An 18,227-nucleotide genomic window follows, 5' to 3' on the forward strand; every position below is an offset into this window, starting at 1 on the left:
TTAAACAAAAGTAGCCCAGTTGAGCAGAAACTAGCCAAATCTGGCAACACTGAGGGGAACTATTAAAAGTGGGCGGGCAGAATTAATTAAGGGAGTAAAAGTATTTCGGCCTCTGCTGCATCGATTTTGACCACTATTTTAAAAGATTTAGTGTCTCTCAAATCCCCCAACTTTATGGAAATACAATATAAATTTCTAGAGTACACCTTTAAAATATACCTTATCTGAAAGTAATTGTTGTTGGTTGATTGCCTGACAATGGAGGTCGATATTTACTCATCTTTTACCATAATTCACCACTAAACCAGTAGCTGCAGCAGGCTTTTTGTTTGACTGAGAGACACTACTCTGGCTTCTTTGTTTACGTCCAGCACACATTGGGTTAATCGAGACGGACAAGCTATGGACAGTTGCGCATGCGCAGGTGGCGCCAACTGAGGAAAGAGCCGGGGAGTAGTCAAATAGTCTACGGTCAGTCAGAGAGAGAAGGGGCGAGCTAAACGAGAGTAGACCAACAACCCCGGGTCTCAAATACATTATGCTCGTCTCGCCGCTGTCGCTTCATCTCTGATGTCCGCTTCCCGGTCGCTGAATGGCGCTGGTTACCGTGCAGCGCTCACCGACCCCCAGCACCAGCTCCAGCCCCTGCGTTTCGGTGAGAGTCGCCTTTATTTAACCCTCCTCCGTTACCGCTGACACCACTACCAAACACAGATGTCTTTAGCTGTCGAAGGTGCTTTTTAGGCTCCATTTCCGCTGTCTTTTCGTCGGCTGCCGACTATCATAAGTGCCTTGCCTTTGTACTCCTGCGCATGCGTGACATATAGCCGCTCATCATTATCAGTATTGTTACTCGCTGCTAAATTAACCTGCTCGGGAATGTTTTTTTTTTTTTTTTTTACTGCAGTTTGACAAGACAGTGCCTTTAGTAACGTTATCTCGATAAGAAAGCACAGCCTTCTGTTAGTGTTTCTATTCTAGTGTTGACATGGTTCTCGTGTGCACATTTCCGCCAGTTCAAAGGTCCGAGTGGCCGGTAACGTCAGCTACTAACGTTACCGTCCAATAAAGGAGAAAATACCGACGTTCATCGATAGGCTGGTGGAGTTAACAGCAAATTATACTGCTAGCTAACTAGCGTAAATGGAGCTTTAGTTTAGCTATCTACCGAGAAATATGTCATGCACTTCCGCTCGTAATAAGCGCCTTGTGACCTGCATAAATGCGGGTATTTACTCTTGAACTGTTGTTGTGTGTTGTCTCTCTGTCTGTGTCCTCCCCAGACTATCAGTCCTTTTCTGCACGTTTTCTCTGCCTGTGTGTGTGTGTGTGTGTGTGTGTGTGCCCTTTCAAAGCAGAGGAGCAGGTGTTTTTTCGGTTCTCTTTGCTCGTCTTGTTTCTACAGAAGGAATCCCACCAGACAATCAGGAAGTAGCACTCTCTGTTTCCCATTCAAGCGGTGTTCTCTTGTCTGTTTCACACAACTTTACACACTTCCTGTGTCAGTTCTGCTGCGTGTGTTGTTGACGTGTCTGCGCCAGTCCTTATGTTCTTCAGAGTGATTCAGTCATTGTGACATTATGTGAGAAATGATCTGCTTTACTTCCCATAGCTGGTTAACTAGACAGCGTTACTGTTTGTAACTTCTATATGGGTATATTACCAGTAAGACATAGACCAGAAGAGTGGCCGATATGGATTAAAGCCAGTATTAAGGTCTAATCTATATGTATAATTGTATATTGTGACATTGATATAGGTGTATTTGGAATGAGATGACCAGACTGCAGTGTCTGTTTTTTAATTAAATACGTGACAAATCAAGTTAAGAAATCCAATAAAAGTCTAATGTTGTCGTTAAGCAGTCTTCCTCATTGATTTGCAAGTTACCAAAACACCGAAGAGATAGCTTCCATGGAATATAATCTTTAATTTCTGATGACTTTATCTTGCTTAACAGTGTGTATTAGCATATTATTGCCCAACCCTACAGTAAAACCAGAACTGTTTTGTCTGTTTCCTTACTAGCTATTAAAATAACTGTGTTCAAATGTACTTTCTACACCCCCGCTGTCACAAAAACTGCAGTCAAGTAATTTTTTTTGAACCAAGAATGTCAGTCAATAAAAAGCTCTGAGTTATGTGGCCCTGAAAGGGACCCCGTCCTTCACACCTTTTTGTATTCTCATCAAAACAGGTTCTGTGAGTAAGCATAATGATAACTGTCTTGCTTTGTACACACACATTTTAGGTTATTTGTTCTATTATCAAGAGCGACTCAAAATATATACAACAGTAGATGAAACAAGCATTTTTAGATTGTCAACATCAGTATAAAGGAGTACAGAATCTAAGTAACTCAGTGTTCACGATAGCTTCTCCTTTTGACTGATCGTGCATGTTAGAGATGTGAGCCAGGACGTCTCTCATCACAACGAGCTGTAAAAGTAGAGGAAGAAGAAGATGCGTATGTGTAATTTAGCAAGGTGAGGCAGACCGGTGAAGGATGTGAAGCATTTTCTTGTGGAAATATGCTTTCAAGTTGCAACCCGCACACACACATACAGTGATAACGCATCGCACAGACATGTCTGGTTTCCGGTGTATTGCCGTGGTGTGTGTGTGTGTGTGTGTGTGTGAGGTCTCTCTGAGATGCAAACTAGCTGTTTTTCCTTGAACCATATGTTAAACCTGTTCAGCCTCACTGGTGTGTGTCTGCTTCATAATAAGGGTGTTTGTAGAAAACACACACTGTGTACTACATATTTTGCCTTGAGGGGGGGGGGGGGGGGGGGGGCTTTACTAGTTTTAACCCGGTGACTCTAGATGCTGTAACTTGTGACTCCCAGTGCAGCACAGACTTGTCTCCTGTTGTGAAGATCCCGGCCCAGCTTTCACATTCAGGCTACACATTTCCATAAGCTTTGGGGAAAATCCTCGCACATTTTCATATATGTAAAATCTCAGTGTGTTTTGCCAGCTAAACAAAGTTTGGTTGATGTAGGGCACAACCGCTAAAACCCTTTCCCATCTAGTGAACTGAAATAGAAACTAAAATATAAACTCCACTATGATGTAGGGTTGCCTCACATAATGATGTACAATCAAGATTCTGAATGGAAATCTTTTGGACACATTGTCTCCAGAGTCGCATACTTTACATGAGGTGTTCAACAATCCACAAGATCTGTTTTAAGTATCTCTTGTGCTTTTGAGGGCGACTGTGGCTAAGTGGATAGCAGGGCCGTCTTTCAATCAGAGGGTTGGCGGTTCAATCCCCGGCTCCGATGTGTCCTTGAGCAAGACACTTAACCCCAAAATTGCTCCCGTAGTTGTGCCTACGGTGTAGAAATGTGATAGCCTCTGAATTGTAAGTCGCTTTGGATAAAAGCGTCTGCTAAATGACTGTAATGTAATGTAATGAGTCAGAGAGCCCTCAATGGAAACCTGCTTTGAATAATGTGGCTGAGAGTGCTTATGCAACACAGTCACAAGATCCGGCAGTACATTCTGGTAGAGCCTTTCCTACTTTGCTTCAACAATAACTTGACCATTCTATACCATGTTACACTCATACTGGAAATGAAATTGACCAGCAGCCCTGCAAGTGCAAGTTTTTGTCTGTGCTCATCAACCTGTAATCCACTTCTTTCTTTTATTAAGCTGCTAATGTTTTTGTAATGTTGTAAACAAGATAAGACTTGTTAAGTGCCAGGTGTTAATCCGCCACTAATCCTTCGCCCGCTCATTTAGCAAAGTTACATATTTCACAGTGTGATTTGGATTTGTCTCTTATTCTCTCTTCGCCACTTGTTTTTGTATGTGAATATGTTATTCTCTGACCGGCCACACCTTAAAAACAGGCTGAGGTCATTTTCCTGGAGAGTGAACAGATTGAGTTAAAGCTGAACTCTTCTTTCCCTCCCGTCTCTCTGCACTCTTGCTCTTTGCTCAGACCGTATACTGAATATTGTGTTGGATGCTACTTGCACTTTTAATGTGTTTGTGTCTGTATTTGTGCTTGCTAGTATGTAAATACACACCTAACCTATCTACTGCTATTTTAAAATAAGTTGTAAGAGAAATGTTTGCACGTTGCTGATAAGAGCTTGTGTGTTGTGTTATGTAAATAGAGTGCTACACAATGAAGTGAACGTCATTTTCTCTCTTTAGGAGTCCGGTAGTGGGGAGGATGACCGCCGCTCTCAGCCGAGGAGGTAAGACACGTCCCTTATGTCACCTCGGTGCAAAAAAAAAAAAAAAAAACTAAACCTTTTTCCAGTTTCCCCACAAAAAGGATGTGCGGTGAGATTTATTATAAACCAGGAGTTTGGATAACGGTGACGTTGTAGTGCCAGGCGAGTGGTTAATAAGACAATGAGCGTCTACTGAAGTGTCTGAACAGAGGACCTGTTATGTTGCTGCCCCTGACCTCTGACCTGGACCAAAGGCGGAGGAAATGGACTTTACGTGAAGAAGCACTTGATGATGAATCACTAAATATGTCTGACCCTGCAGAACTTCCTTCCCGTCCTGATACATTGAGCTGCTGTGCTATTGTGGTCTTACAATCGGCTTCTGTCCCTCGTTGCCTCTGGCATTGTACTGAAGTCGGAATCTGGTTTATCCTGTTTCACTCAAATGCATTTGCAACTGTTTTGTTAGTCCACCAGCAATCAGCAATTTCCTTCAACCGCCTACGGCGTTTATTTGTTCTAGACACACATGATACCCGTGAACTTAAGTTTCAGTGACACTCTTCCAGCTTTGTTTTGTTTGGCCCTTTTAATAACGGATGGAATCTTGAAATGCTCTCGCGTTTAAAGACGATTAACTGCGGTTCGCTAGCTGTCCAATAGAGGGCAGTGGGCCCCATGTGAGTCAGGTCTGTGTATGTGGGTCAAGGGATCCAGGGGCAGATCGGTAGCCCCTCCCAAAGTCAGAGCGCCTCTGTGTCTGTCTGGTCATTGGAGCTCTCTGCCATCATACTGAGAGGGCTTTCTCTATTTGTGCAGCTGGGAGTGAAATCTATATTCACACAGTGAGGCTGTGTGTTTGTGTGTGTTTGAACACAGATAGGTATGGGCGCAGATGTCATTTACGGAATTTTGTCAACTAATATTGTTTTTAAATTTCTTGTTTTGAAGTTCTAAGACTATTTGACCATTGATGCTGCCCTTTCATACAGACATACACATTCAGCTAAATGTATTGTTTTCAATCATGGACTGTAAAAGCAGGGGTCCTTTATGGAATATGCAACGCCACGACCTCTTTACTTGTATGAACATGCCATTAAATGTTTCAAATGAGCAAATATCAATGTATAAATATCAAGTTAGGAGCTGGGCCTTGTCTTGACTTCAGGATAGCGGTGTTATACCGGGCTGCAGAGGCCAGGAGATATTGGAATTAGTTTGACATCTGAATGGTGGAGTGTTGTTGGATGTTAAGATTGGTTCATTTGTATTGCTCTGGGTAGTGGCTCACTCCTTCTCGAGTGGGACACTTTCATTTCAGTTTTTGTTAGTTTAACAGTTAGTCTAGGGCCAGCACTTGTGTCGTGTCTAATAAAATAGTCACATATTTTTTTGTTGAGCAATTGTGAACAACTAACACAAAGTATTGTACATGTTACTGTCTTAATTCAGTCCAAGCTGTAATGTATTCACATGGGCTGAGGTGTTTTGGCAAAGAGACAAAAAAAATCATTCAATATAAGTGAGCCTGCCCACTGAAACACTGACTTAATGTTCCCGTATGATGACGTCGTCTGTGTTTGTGTCGTGCCTTAGAAGCCAGCAGCTGCTGCAGAGCTCATCTTTGACACGGGGAGTAACATTCAGACTGTAATGAGGCTTTAGTGATGCAGTGTGTTTGTCTGCATAAGCAAGGCTGCAGCGCTGCTGATTAAAGTCGGTGACATCAGCTAAAGCAGCAACGTCAGTGGTGGAAGTACAGAGAGGAATTTATTATGATGCGGCTTATTTCTTGTCTTTTTATAATCCACATTGTTTCAGATGCAATAATGGTGCAAGCATTAATCATTCCCATGTGCCTTACTGTTTAGTTTGTGTGCCTCTAAAAGTCATTTGTGTGCCTCTAAAAGTCATCTAATGTATGTTTTCTGGCAGATTGATTCGACTGTAAATAATCAGACTGACTTCCTGTCTGTGCATAATTCATACAAGACTCAACTGTTTATAGGAGAGCTGCTAATCACTCGTGTGTGTGTGTGTGTGTGTATTGAAGCAAAGTTGTGTACTGTATTATATATGTGATGTTGTAATCACTAAGGTGACTGCCTGTCTGTTTGTATACATGGAGACACGAGAGTAACAGACGAGTGCTCGGTGTCCGCCTGCATGTACGTAACAACCACACAAGCCTTCACTGCTTGTCATTGGACGGTGTACATTTCAGCAGTCGAATGAAAGAACAGTAAGTTGGAATTTGAGAGATGGGTCCAACACCACAAACATAAGCATGTAGGTTGTTAAGAGTCCATGGATGGGATTGGAGAACAGGACTATGACCCAGGACTGGTCCTAGCTAGACGCTTACAACAGTTGTAACAGATATTTCCTTAATGGATAAGACCAACGAAAGAAAGAGGATAAAGAGATGGAAGGGATTAGTGGGGGTCAATGTGCAAAGGAAGAAAGTCAGTCAGAGGAGGAAACTCATGACGAGAAAAGGAAGGCCGAGCACAGAGAGTTGAACAGGAAGCGGCGGTGTTGATTGGGTAACAGTCAGATTAAGCAGCATATATCAGTCATTGATGAGTATCTCATGAGATTAAGTTTAATTAGTGTATCTTTAGCCGTGATTACGCCTACACTGAACTCTTGACCTTCTGCTGCATATTTCTTGTCTCCTTTAATGATGGTATTGTTACAACATTTATAATACATACTTTGATAAGTTGAACCACTGAGACTGTTGAGGGCCTGTAACATCATGGAGTAAATCAGGTCCCCTGGTGTCTCTTTCTTTGATTTCTCAATCCTTTTTCCATTGCTGTTGTTGTTGTTCTGTTGCTGGAAGCAACAGCACATTTAGGTGTCGGGTGTCTCCTACTCTGGTGAGAAGTTTCCATAAAGGCTACAGACCTAGAGTAGGTTACACAACTTCGCCACAATGTGTGGTCAGTGTGTGGCCCAAACTCTCCAGAGGATGCCCCTGTGTTTGTGGGGCGTAATTAAAGCTACTTGCTACCAAGTTACTTGGTTTCTGATGCTGCTGTAGTCATGAGAAGATACAAAATTGTCAGTTATTGACAAAAATTACACTCTCCTATACTAAGAAGACCCTCTCCAGACAGAGACAGACAACGTCTTGATAGGAAAAAGCATGTGATGTTGTGTAGTTGTTCACCAAACTGAACTCCATCCGATGATGTAAATCACTGCCTGCTGGTAGAGGGAGGAGGGGCTGCCTTTTCTCAGGATTTGCCAAATTTTAAGAAACGTGGCAGACTAAACTAAACAGTTAGCCTACATACAGACAGCTTTTGGTTTATCTTGTGGAGCCGAGGGTTGCGTTGGACTTATACTTTATGAAAGTAATGAAATAATAACACGAAGGCTCTGTAGTCGGCACCAAGACGGCAACAACCGATCCACATTTACATTCACAATAAATGCTGTTTTCACCGATTGGACCACGAGTGTGTCTTCCCCTCCCACTGGAGTTTTTTCTTTTTTTTTTTTTCTACTGCAGCCTGCTGCAGACATAACACTATCACACTGAGCAGATGTAGAGACACCTGTCCTGCTACGACATGTGCTAATCATGTCTATTTTTGCCGCTTCTGAATTTTATAATACCGCGCTTTATCGTGTTTATCGGATATTTCCCTAAATCCTGAATGTCCACCAAAAGCAAAATATCAAAGTGGGACTTCACCAGAGCTTCTGCGTTTTCACTATTAAGTGCGGAGTGACGTCCTCCACTACAGCGCGCTGCTGTGCGACCTGCCCCCGCCACCAGAGCAGCGATGCCTCCCGGTGTTGTGACCGCACCACGGAGCTCATCAGCCGGATGCTTCTGCAGCGTGGTTGAGATGAGACCTTATTTCACCGAGAACTCCGTGATCTCTCAGGGGGAAATTTATCAGCTGTAAGTTTAAACTGTACCCAGAGACGCAGGCTCTCTGTGTACAAATAATTAACTAAGAATTGCAGTCTTGAGGCTACTGTATTATCATCAGTGAGATGCCCAATGAAGCCAGCTGAAGCTTACTTAAACAGTCTCCTTATATTCCGTCCTGACATAGTCTCTATGGGCACGGTTCATATTCTCAATTACCGTGCTTTACAATATTTGGTTCCAGTGATCTGGAATGACAAAGGCATGTGGTTTTCCCCCCACGATGACTTAAAGGGAAGGATGTGACGGCACATCAGCAGCAGAGTCGGTGGCTGCAGGAAGAGGTTTCCTTCCCTTCTGCTCCATGTGCATGTCTGCCAGATGTACTCTCATCTGCTCGCATGCATTTTTTTGGATGTGACTAAAATGCATCTTGAGGGGCCACAGCAGGAAAGGCACACTGTGTACAGATTGTTCATGCATCAGAGGATGTGATTGATATGCCAGCCGAGTGTCTCTAGAGAATGAACCCTGGCATTTACTTTCTGTTTGTGTGGGTTTGATCAACCGAGTCAAGCCATAGTTTAGTGGTAGAAGACCTCTGTCTAGTACCACTGTGAGTGGATTTATACTTGGTGACAGAGAGCAAACTCAATTGTCAGCCTCTGTCCTGAAGGGACTGACGGCACGCAATCCCCTGTTGTCCTGAGGAGGACGTCGAGGCTTTTTGCACTTGAAAATGTAAAAGTATCTCTGGGAGACAATTATGCTTACTAGCATGCTATGTGCCTCAGATCCAGTTCTCTGTGATTTTTCTTTTTTTTTTTCACAAATGGTAGAACCTTTTTTTTAATGTGAGTAATATGTGGGCTGTGACTGTTCAGAAAAAATTGTAACATCCAATATGTAGATGTCACAAATACCTAACTAACTAAATGTTTTAAACTTTTTTAAAGCTGCTGTTCTGAAGTCACGGATTGCCTAATTATCACTTTCTTAATTACTGCTGCCCTTCTCCCCCTCTGTCTTCACAGCAGAAGGTGACATAATAGGACTTCCTGTTTCTTATAGTCCTTCCTTGGCCTATATTTATCGTTGGCCATCAGTATGTATGGACAGTATTACTGGTGTTAGTGGTGCATTCACTCCATTGTTTCATAACACAAGGATGTCAGCTTAATGCCAAGGCGAGAAAACACTTTGTCGAACTTTGGATGTATCGTTGTTTGCTATGATTTCAGCTGTGATTTAAAAAAAAGAAATCAAAGGTTTGCATCGGTTAGTTTTAGTCCGTTTCAATGATTCTTTGTTTAGAGAGCAGTAGCTTCAAGTAACTCAGCCAGAAATGCCAATTTCATGCCAGGTATATTTGTTTAGTTATGTGCCATAAAGTACTAAAGGCTCAGACAGCCAGTTTGTAATTGCCTGTAGAGCACAAAGATAACAACTGCAGGTATGTCTGCTGGTTCATGTGAAAAATGAACTTGATAGTTAAATGGGTGACCAGTTTGTTAGTTCTTTTTCACTGTGACTCAGTGTCTTTGTGTGTTGTACCTTCTGACATTTTATGAACATGTCCAGGTAAGCCAGTATGTTATTGGAACCAGCTGCAGTGTGTAGTAAACTACTCAGTGAAGTGTCTTCAACTCATAAAGGCACTTTATTTCTCCCATTGTTGTTGTGTATGTATTGTGTGTGTGTGTGTGTGTGTGTGTGTGTGTGTGTGTGTGTGTGTGTGTGTGTGTGTGTGTGTGTGTGTGTGTGTGTGTGTGTGTGTGTGTGTGTGTGTGTGTGTGTGTGTGTGTGTGTGTGTGTGTGTGTGTGTGTGTGTGTGTGTGTGTGTAGGGGGTGTAATGTGTGTTTTCTAAGAAAAGAAAAGATTAGATTAGATTTAGATTAAATCACTATTATTGAAAAACATTTAACCTTTAGACAAAGGGTCACTCAATATTCAGCAGATGTTTTCATGATGAGGAACAAAAGCTTCTGCTTTATTACGTTGGGGAATAAAGAGACATCATCCCAACAACACCAGCACTGCTGATTATATTTCTGTTGAACTAATTATTCCACTGATTACTTCAGTTCTACAAACTATACATTTGCACAAAAACTCATCTCTTCTTAAGCTGGAGCCAGTAGTGTTTGATTGTTGGGTAAACTTACCTGTAAAAATAATAAAAAGTAATTTCCAGGATGAGTCTTATTACTACGTATGGGTGTCTATCACTGATTTTGTTTTTCCTCTCTCTATCTGTCCAGCATCAGTGAAAGTTTCCTGACAGTTAAAGGAGCTGCTCTCTTCTTACCTCGAGGAAATGGCTCCTCTCCCTCGTCTGTCTCTCGCTTCTCACAGCTGCGAAGCAAACATGCAGGTGAGCTAAAAAGGTCTTACTCAAGAACAATCGACTGTTCGACTGTTGATAGTGCTGTTGGTTAAATAAAAAGCAGCTGTTATTTATGCATGGCTGCAGATTTAGACTCTGATCAAAGATGTGTTCAATTACTCCTATCTTACCAGGAGACATCCAGCAGCATCTACAAACAATGTTCACTCTCCTCAGACCAGAGGACAACATCAAACTGGTGGGTACACACTTCAGCGCGGACACAACATTCAGTCTTAAGGTTGCCAATCAGCTGCTCAGACATCAGCTGTGTTTTTCCTGCTGCAGGCGGTTCGTTTGGAGAGCGTACACACTCCGATCACTCGCTACATGGTGGTGGTCTCAACCAACGGTCGCCAAGACACGGAGGAGAGCGTGGTGCTGGGAATGGATTTCAGTCCTGTAGACAGGTGAGACAGAAACATACATGAATATATATATATATATATATATATATTTATATATATATATATATGTACCTGCCTGTTTGATACTCTGCATAAAGTTGTAACATGGAGTTTTTTTTTCTCCTCCCAGCTCCTGTTCTGTAGGGATGGTTTTGCCCTTATGGAGCGACACGTTGATACATCTGGACGGAGATGGGTAAGAAAATATCCAGCATGTTTTAATCACAGAGCGAACACACACTGAACACCAGGATGCTAAGATGGCTGACTGTGTCTTTTTATTTGTTCTCCTCTGGTGTTCCCCTCTCTTCTTGCTCCCAGGGGTTTCAGTGTGTCAACTGATAACAAAGTGCATGTATTCAAGCCGGTTTCTGTGCAGGCCATGTGGTGAGTCACACTGCATTAATCACTCTGTAGAAACCGATATCCATATCTGCCATTTTATTGTTTGCAAGCGTTCATCTCAGTCTCTAAAGCGTGTCCCTGGCATTTACTTGACTCTCCCCTTCATCTGCCGTCTCTCAATGTCATTTTTCACTCTCAATGTCTTACTCGCAGGTCGGCCCTCCAGTCGCTCCATAAAGCATGCGACGTGGCTCGTTGTCACAACTACTTCCCAGGCAGCTTGTTCCTCACCTGGGTCTGCTACTATCAAAGCAGGGTCTGCTCCGACCAGGTGCGCATCAACGAGTGGAACGCCATGCAGGACGTGCAGTCGCACCGCGCCGATTCGCCCGTGCTCTTCTCTGATGCGTAAGTATCGAGATCACGTGGCATGTATTTTTCACTTTTTATTTCCTCCCTTGAGTTAGAATTGATTTATTGTTTGTGCAGACCTACAGAGAGAGAGCTGACAGAGCGTCGGGTCAAAACCAGTCTGAGGGAGATTATGATGCAGAAAGATCTTGAGAATGTCACCTGCAAAGAGGTGAGTCGGTGCTCCAGATGTTGGATTTGAAGATGCTTCAAACGGATTTTTTTTTTAAAGGGACATTTTTATTTTAGTCACCAGTATTTATCTTAAAATAAAATGTAATATCTTCGTTTTAGGTTTAGATTTGCTGTTTTAAGATTTTCTGGTGCCTGTGTTCCGTAGATTCGAACAGAGCTGGAAATGCACATGACGTGCAACCTGCGAGAGTTCAAGGAGTTCATTGACAATGAGATGATTATCATTCTGGGCCAGATGGACAGTCCTACGGAGATCTTTGATCACGTCTTCTTGGTAGGTGACCTCAAAACACCTCTAGAGTACCACTGCTGCATCTGGCAACAGTGATGGTCTCATTACATTGAAGTCCACGGGATGAAAAAGTCCCAGAGAAGCTGGATCACAAATCAATTTGATAAGAACACTTAACTATTGAAAGTCTCTCAGTTCTTTTTAAATTTTAAATTGTATGCACAGGGTTAATCCGTGTGTGGGGAACTTGGCAAAATATGAGATTGTCTTTCGTAATTCAAATTTCGAGGAACTTGAGGTTCCTGTTTGGTTTGGAGTGCACATTGGATGTCTGGCATGCTTTGCAACAGGATTTAAGCATTATGAAAAAATCACTGGGAGGCTCTGAACTAGTCTGAATATTGCTTTTGTTTCCTAAAGGGATCTGAGTGGAATGCATCCAATTTGGAGGAGTTGCAGAAGAGCGGGTAAGGGGGGGGGGGGGCAAAAACAACAACACAAGCTGTACTGAAGTCAATAAAGACAAAGTATTATATGATAAGACCCGAGCAATCATTTTGTTAGAATTAGATTAAATGTTTTGTTTTCTTAACAGGCTGCATATACAATCATCTCTCTCGCCTTCTTCTGATCTTTCCTCTCATGTTCTCACTCAGGGTCCAGTACATCCTGAATGTAACGAGGGAGATAGATAATTTCTTCCCCGGTGTGTTTGAGTACCACAACATCCGTGTTTACGATGAGGAGGCCACCGACCTGCTTGCTTATTGGAATGACACCTACAAGTTTATATCTAGAGCCAAGTGAGTTTCTGAAGGCTGCGCCTTCTCTTTTTCTTCTCAGATCGGCTCACCTCGTGAGAGCAGTGACATAAAAAAAGACAAAATGCCGTACAGAACTGTTGACACTGATTGATATGATTGATTCTTCAAATCTACTCCAGGAAAGCCGGAGGCAAGTGCCTGGTGCACTGTAAAATGGGCGTAAGTCGCTCTGCAGCCACAGTGATTGCATACGCCATGAAGGAGCACGGCTGGGATCTGAATAAAGCCTTTGATTACGTCAAGGAGCGTCGAGCTGTGACCAAACCTAACCCGTCTTTCATGAGACAGCTGGAGGAGTATCAGGGCATACTGCTGGCCAGGTACCCACACAAACACACACAACATATTTAATGTGAATTTGAGGGTGTAGCTGATGCATGTACAGCAGGATTTTGATCTATTGTTAAGAAAAAAATATTGATTAGTGCACCTTTTTTATTTTATTTGTGACACATTTAGCACTATAACCTTATAAAATGACATTAAAAGCATGTATGTGCACGTATATAGTTATGTGAAAAGAGTATAAGGTTTTTTTTTCATGTTTCTTCCCACCCTCCTACAGCAAGCAGAGGCACAACAAACTGTGGCGTTCTCACTCCGACAGCGACCTGTCTGAGCACCACGAGCCACTGTCTAAATCTCACGGCCAACCGCACAGCCTGGGTCGCTCCGACCCCCATAACCAGGCCAGCAGCGCGCCTGGTCCCTCCGTGAAAGAACTGCTGGATTCACTGGGAGCTTCGACCATCACTGGCAAAGCAACGCACTCCACCAGCCAGCCTGATACCGGCATCCACTCCAATCAGTTCAGCTCGTCGTCCTTTGAAGGCGTGGCAGCTCGATCAGGCGATGCTAAAGCTCGAAACCCTGAAGCCCCTTCTCATCCTGCTGAAGTCCAACTCAGCCAGTTGGACTCTCCTTGTCCCGAGTCCACAGCTGGCTCTGTGTCTCTGCTATCTCCTCCACTCTCCAACGGCTTATGTGACTCTGAGGAGCAGCCCTCCTCCCTTCCTCTCCCCCATCCGAGGGCCGCCGCCGTGGTGCCTGAACCTCAAAAGACGGACGTGGCGGCTGTTGCAGAAAGTGTTTTCGTGGACCAGCCTCACCTGCCTCCATCCTGTCACCACCTCCCCCTCTCCCCTGCTCCATCCCCAACTCCAGTCTGCATGGATGAGGTTATCAAACCGCAGGCGTTGTGCTGCTCTCTACCTGTGATGAAACCGACGCTAGTGTCGTCTGCTGAGCCCTTGACAACACAAACACCGAGCACACAACAGGCTGGACCCCAGTGTTTGTCTGCACCAGTGCCTGTCAAAAAAAACGACTGTGACGAGCACATGTGTGGCTCGTCTGTGGACGGTTTACCAGCACATTCTCCCTCCAATAGTGATTTTACGAGCTACCCCAGTGCCACTCCGCACGACAACGAGGTGTTGTTCAGCCACAGCCCCGATCACATTAACTTTTTCAGTGCCAGAGAAAAGTTCAAGGAAATGAGTCAAGATGGTAAAAGTCACTGTGCTGCAGTGCAGCAGTCGCCGCAGCTGAAGACTTGTGGCAAGGAACAACAACCACTGCCTCAGGAGGTCTCCATTAGTGAGGGGAAGGAGGAGGAGGAGGAGGAGGAGGAGGAGGAGAAAACAAAGGTAAGGTTACTGCGTGTAGCAAAACTTTCCAGAACTACTGCACAGTTACATTGTTCTCTAAACTTTGGGAGACATAGATTTTCATCAGAGCGTCCCTCAGGTGTCATTTTGGGTGTTTGGAGTTAAGTGTGTGGATGTTTTAGTCTTTTTTCATGGCTACACTTGTGTAAGATGCACATTGTAATATAGATTATCCAAATAATTCTTAGATAACATTTGAATTTTGGTGACATTTGGAAGTGTATTGAGCTCACAGCAAGTAAATTTGTTCTCAAATTAGTGTCTTGTTCGCTTGCTTGTGTTTTCTTTAGTCCAAGGCGCCATCTATTGGTGTAACATCAGAATCCATTTTACTTGAATGTTTTTTTTTTTTTAATATATGGATATAGTTTTGTTTGGCCTTTAAACCAAATTATCTTATTATATTATCTCTCTTGTCTTTGTAGGAAATGACCATCCCTGTGCAGGTCACAGGACTGAAGCCTTCCGTGCACACAGAGCCACAGGGCCCCCAGGACCAGGAAGTGAGCAAGTTGAGGCAGGAAATTGATGATGGAGATGTTTTATCACAGAAGGAAGCCGAGAATGTTAAAGAGGAAGTGAAAAACAACAAAGAAGAAGAAGAGGAGGAGGAGGAGGAGGCTCCTGTTCGTCTGTGCAGCGATTGGACGAGGGGGTCCGTGCGGCGCGTCACGCGACAGCTGGAGCAAAGAATGAAACAGGAGCATGAGACTCCGTCACCTTCCTTATCTCCTCCGTCCCTCTCCGGCAGCTCCTCCTGCTCTCAGCAGCGCCCAACCAGCATCCATGCTGCAACAACGTCGAATCCACAGAACGCATCAGTTGGCCCGCAAGTGTCAGAAGTTAGCGCTGTGCAGGAAGAGCAGGAGGAGGACGGTGGTAATACGTTTGGACCAGTTAAAAGGGGAAGTGGTGATGTAGCTGATGTGGGTGTACTAGGAAATAATGACAAAAGCACAAAAGGACACAAACTCAAGCCTGCTGATATTCGATTGCTCTCTACCTCGTCTTCTTTCCACCGCTCGGCCCAGTCTCCCTTTGCCTCTGTGAACTTCCTGTGTTTGGAGGGCGTGACAGAGTTGGAGTCAGGCACAGACTGGGACTGCTCCACAGAGGGACCTCATAGTGACATCATCATGAGGGAGACATGGGAGACTTTGTGCGAGCTGGGTGCCTTCCTGCAGCAGGTGAGCATGGACGGAGCCTGTAGGGGAAGGTGTGCGGGCCAGGTTTCTGGCCTCAGTGCTGGAACCGCTCAGAATCGAGTTTGCGGTTTCCAGAAGAGGGTCAGAGAGGTGGAAGCGAGGATTCGCCAGGCTGGACTGACCCCTCCATCCCTGATGAAGCGCTCCGCCTCTCTGGCCAAACTGGGCTGTCTGGAGCTGCTCGCCAAGGACCTGAGTGAGTGGGAGCTCAGCCGCTCCTCTGTAGCTCCGTCCTCGGCAGAACCTCTGATCCACACAGCTAGCGACGAGTCCAAGAAGCAACGGGTCCACAACTCTTCTTCCTCAGCCGGCCAGCAGCCGGAAGTCCTCGGGACGGGTGTGAAGAGGCTTTCTGAAGCTGGAGAAACCTCACCGGGAGCCTCTCCACCATCCAGTCCACAAACAGGAGAACTCCCGAACTCTGACCAAGAATCTCTGCATGTGTCTGGGCTCACACTTATGGCAACAAGGCAGCAATATGGAAGGACTCACCCCCTGCGGCAGCTTACGAAAAAAACTGCTAGTACCCTTTACCACACCATGTAACCCTCACCGTGTTTGTGTGTTTGTGTGTGTGTGTGTGTGTGTGTGTGTGTGTGTGTGTGTGTGTGTGTGTGTATGAGAGAGAAAGAGGGATTATGCACACCTGTGAGAATTGGAAATCAAGTGCATAATGTTGGAATCATTCAGCAAAACAAACCAATGCCTCTTGCCTTAAAGAATATGTTTCTGTACATGTTTTCCTCTCAGTGAAATCCGAGAAATGAGATGCTTTTCAATGCAGGAACAGCGACAAGGCTATGAAGGGTCCAGTCAATTGAAAATAAACATTTGAATGAAATTGGAAGAAGCGCTGAGTAGTTTGAAACACTTTCAGAAGAAGTCATTCAAAAAGCAGCAAAAACGATCATCAAAAGTGAATAACTTGTTACAAATGTTAACATGCCTGAGCCTGCACATATTCTCTTCACGTCATCGCTGGTTTCTCCATCATGAACTTGATATTTACTTGTTGTTTGTTCGTTGAATAGTTCGACCTGGCGTTAGGTGGAATGTAGCCTCTGTTTTCCTCTTCTTTTGCGTCCAATGTCGCTTCTTCAGTATTTGCCGGTTGTGCTGGGTTGCTGCCAAGAAAATCATACAGCTGGTACAATCTCACAGGTAAATGAATCAACCCAACATTCAAACACACTTCTCAAACCTGCAGATTTGGTTCAAAATTGAAAAAAATGTAAAGAGAAACTTTGATTACTTGGCAGAAATACCATACTGGCGAATAATTCCAATTAAAGTTACTTCTGCTGTCTGCAGACCGATTTTTAAACGTGGGTTATTATGCTAACAGCAGCTCATCCACACATGCACAGAGTCGAACCGCAGACGCAACAGATTCGTGTTTTACCCGAAAGGAAGATGTATGCAGAGAGCGGGAAAAATCTACTGAAAATAGCGGCAGGATTCTTTTTGAAACACGATGCAAAGAGAAGAGGCATGCTGAGTGTTTTTTGTTTTTTTAAAAATGTTTTTTTAACGTTTGTTTTGACTTCTCAATACCTCAGTAAGTGTGACCCAAATCTGACCTGCGTAAACGTCAGGATTCCTGGAATGTCTCAGTCAGAAATAATTTCAACTTCACAGCTTGATGAACTGAAGTAAACAAACTCGTCTCTCTCATGTCCTCTCAATCGAGACATTTTATGTATGCATTGCTGTGTGGGAGGAAGGGTAGGTTAGGGGATTGGGCGTTGAAGGCCCCGTGTATATTTGTGAGTTTTCTGCTGTTTTCTTTGGGATGTAAAGGTCTATATCGTGAGTGTTAACCTTCTAGGAACTGTACATGTTTTTGTATCTGGTTTGTCAGTGTGTGACTGTGTAGCACAACATTACTATGTAACTTTTATTTTTATTTTTGATAATCGTTATCTATTTTGTACAAATTTTAGGAGTGTGCCTGTGACGGGCAAGTGAAGCTTCTCGGCAGTCTATCAGAGATGTCTGTACTGGGAGGTCTGTCATACATGCACTTTACTCCCGTTTTCTTTTTAATGTGGCTTTTTTTAATGTATGGTTGCTACTTCTGGGGAGCATGCTTAGGTAGTAGCAGCTGTTGGGTTTGCGTGTGTGTTGTCAAAAACCAGATTTTCTTGTGTTTTATTTTAAACTGTCAAGTGTAAATATTCTTTTATATATTGTGCTTCAACTGTGACCATTAAATAATGGAAATTATTGAGTCTGTTTTGCTGTGAGACTGTTTACAGTATTGTAAGATTGCAAGATACGTTTTTAACAATCTTGCTAAGTATTTGGCGTTTAGCAATTTTTAATTGCTTTAGTCTACAAAATGTCCACAATTTCCCCTTTACGCCATAAGGTCACATCTTCAACTTGCTTCTTTTGTTCGAGTAACCATTCAAAACCCAAAGATATTCAGCTTACTACGATATAAAATAAAAGGCAGAT

At 43.6% G+C, this 18,227-nt stretch overlaps 1 protein-coding gene across 2 annotated transcripts; it reads left to right on the plus strand.

Annotated features, from left to right (window-relative positions):
- Nucleotides 1-375: 375 nt before the first annotated feature.
- On the plus strand, nucleotides 376-17,993 carry ssh2b (slingshot protein phosphatase 2b). Of its 2 annotated transcripts, XM_076102566.1 has the most exons (16): nucleotides 376-655; nucleotides 1,359-1,427; nucleotides 4,174-4,217; nucleotides 10,354-10,466; nucleotides 10,613-10,677; nucleotides 10,767-10,888; nucleotides 11,016-11,081; nucleotides 11,207-11,272; nucleotides 11,444-11,638; nucleotides 11,720-11,813; nucleotides 11,982-12,110; nucleotides 12,489-12,535; nucleotides 12,725-12,871; nucleotides 13,012-13,212; nucleotides 13,458-14,541; nucleotides 14,988-17,993. In XM_076102566.1, the coding sequence occupies exons 1-16, from the start codon at nucleotides 593-595 to the stop codon at nucleotides 16,311-16,313; spliced, it is 3,831 nt and encodes a 1,276-aa protein (XP_075958681.1). In that variant the 5' UTR covers nucleotides 376-592; the 3' UTR covers nucleotides 16,314-17,993. The 2 variants fall into 2 exon arrangements, with proteins under 2 accessions (XP_075958681.1, XP_075958682.1); XM_076102567.1 differs by lacking the exon at nucleotides 1,359-1,427 and having other exon boundaries at nucleotides 380-655.
- The last annotated feature ends 234 nt before the right edge of the window (nucleotides 17,994-18,227 follow it).

Source organism: Anarhichas minor, unplaced genomic scaffold, assembly GCF_050575085.1.
Source record: "Anarhichas minor isolate MPS153535 unplaced genomic scaffold, ASM5057508v1 ptg000027l, whole genome shotgun sequence".
Classification (NCBI taxonomy): domain Eukaryota; kingdom Metazoa; phylum Chordata; class Actinopteri; order Perciformes; family Anarhichadidae; genus Anarhichas; species Anarhichas minor.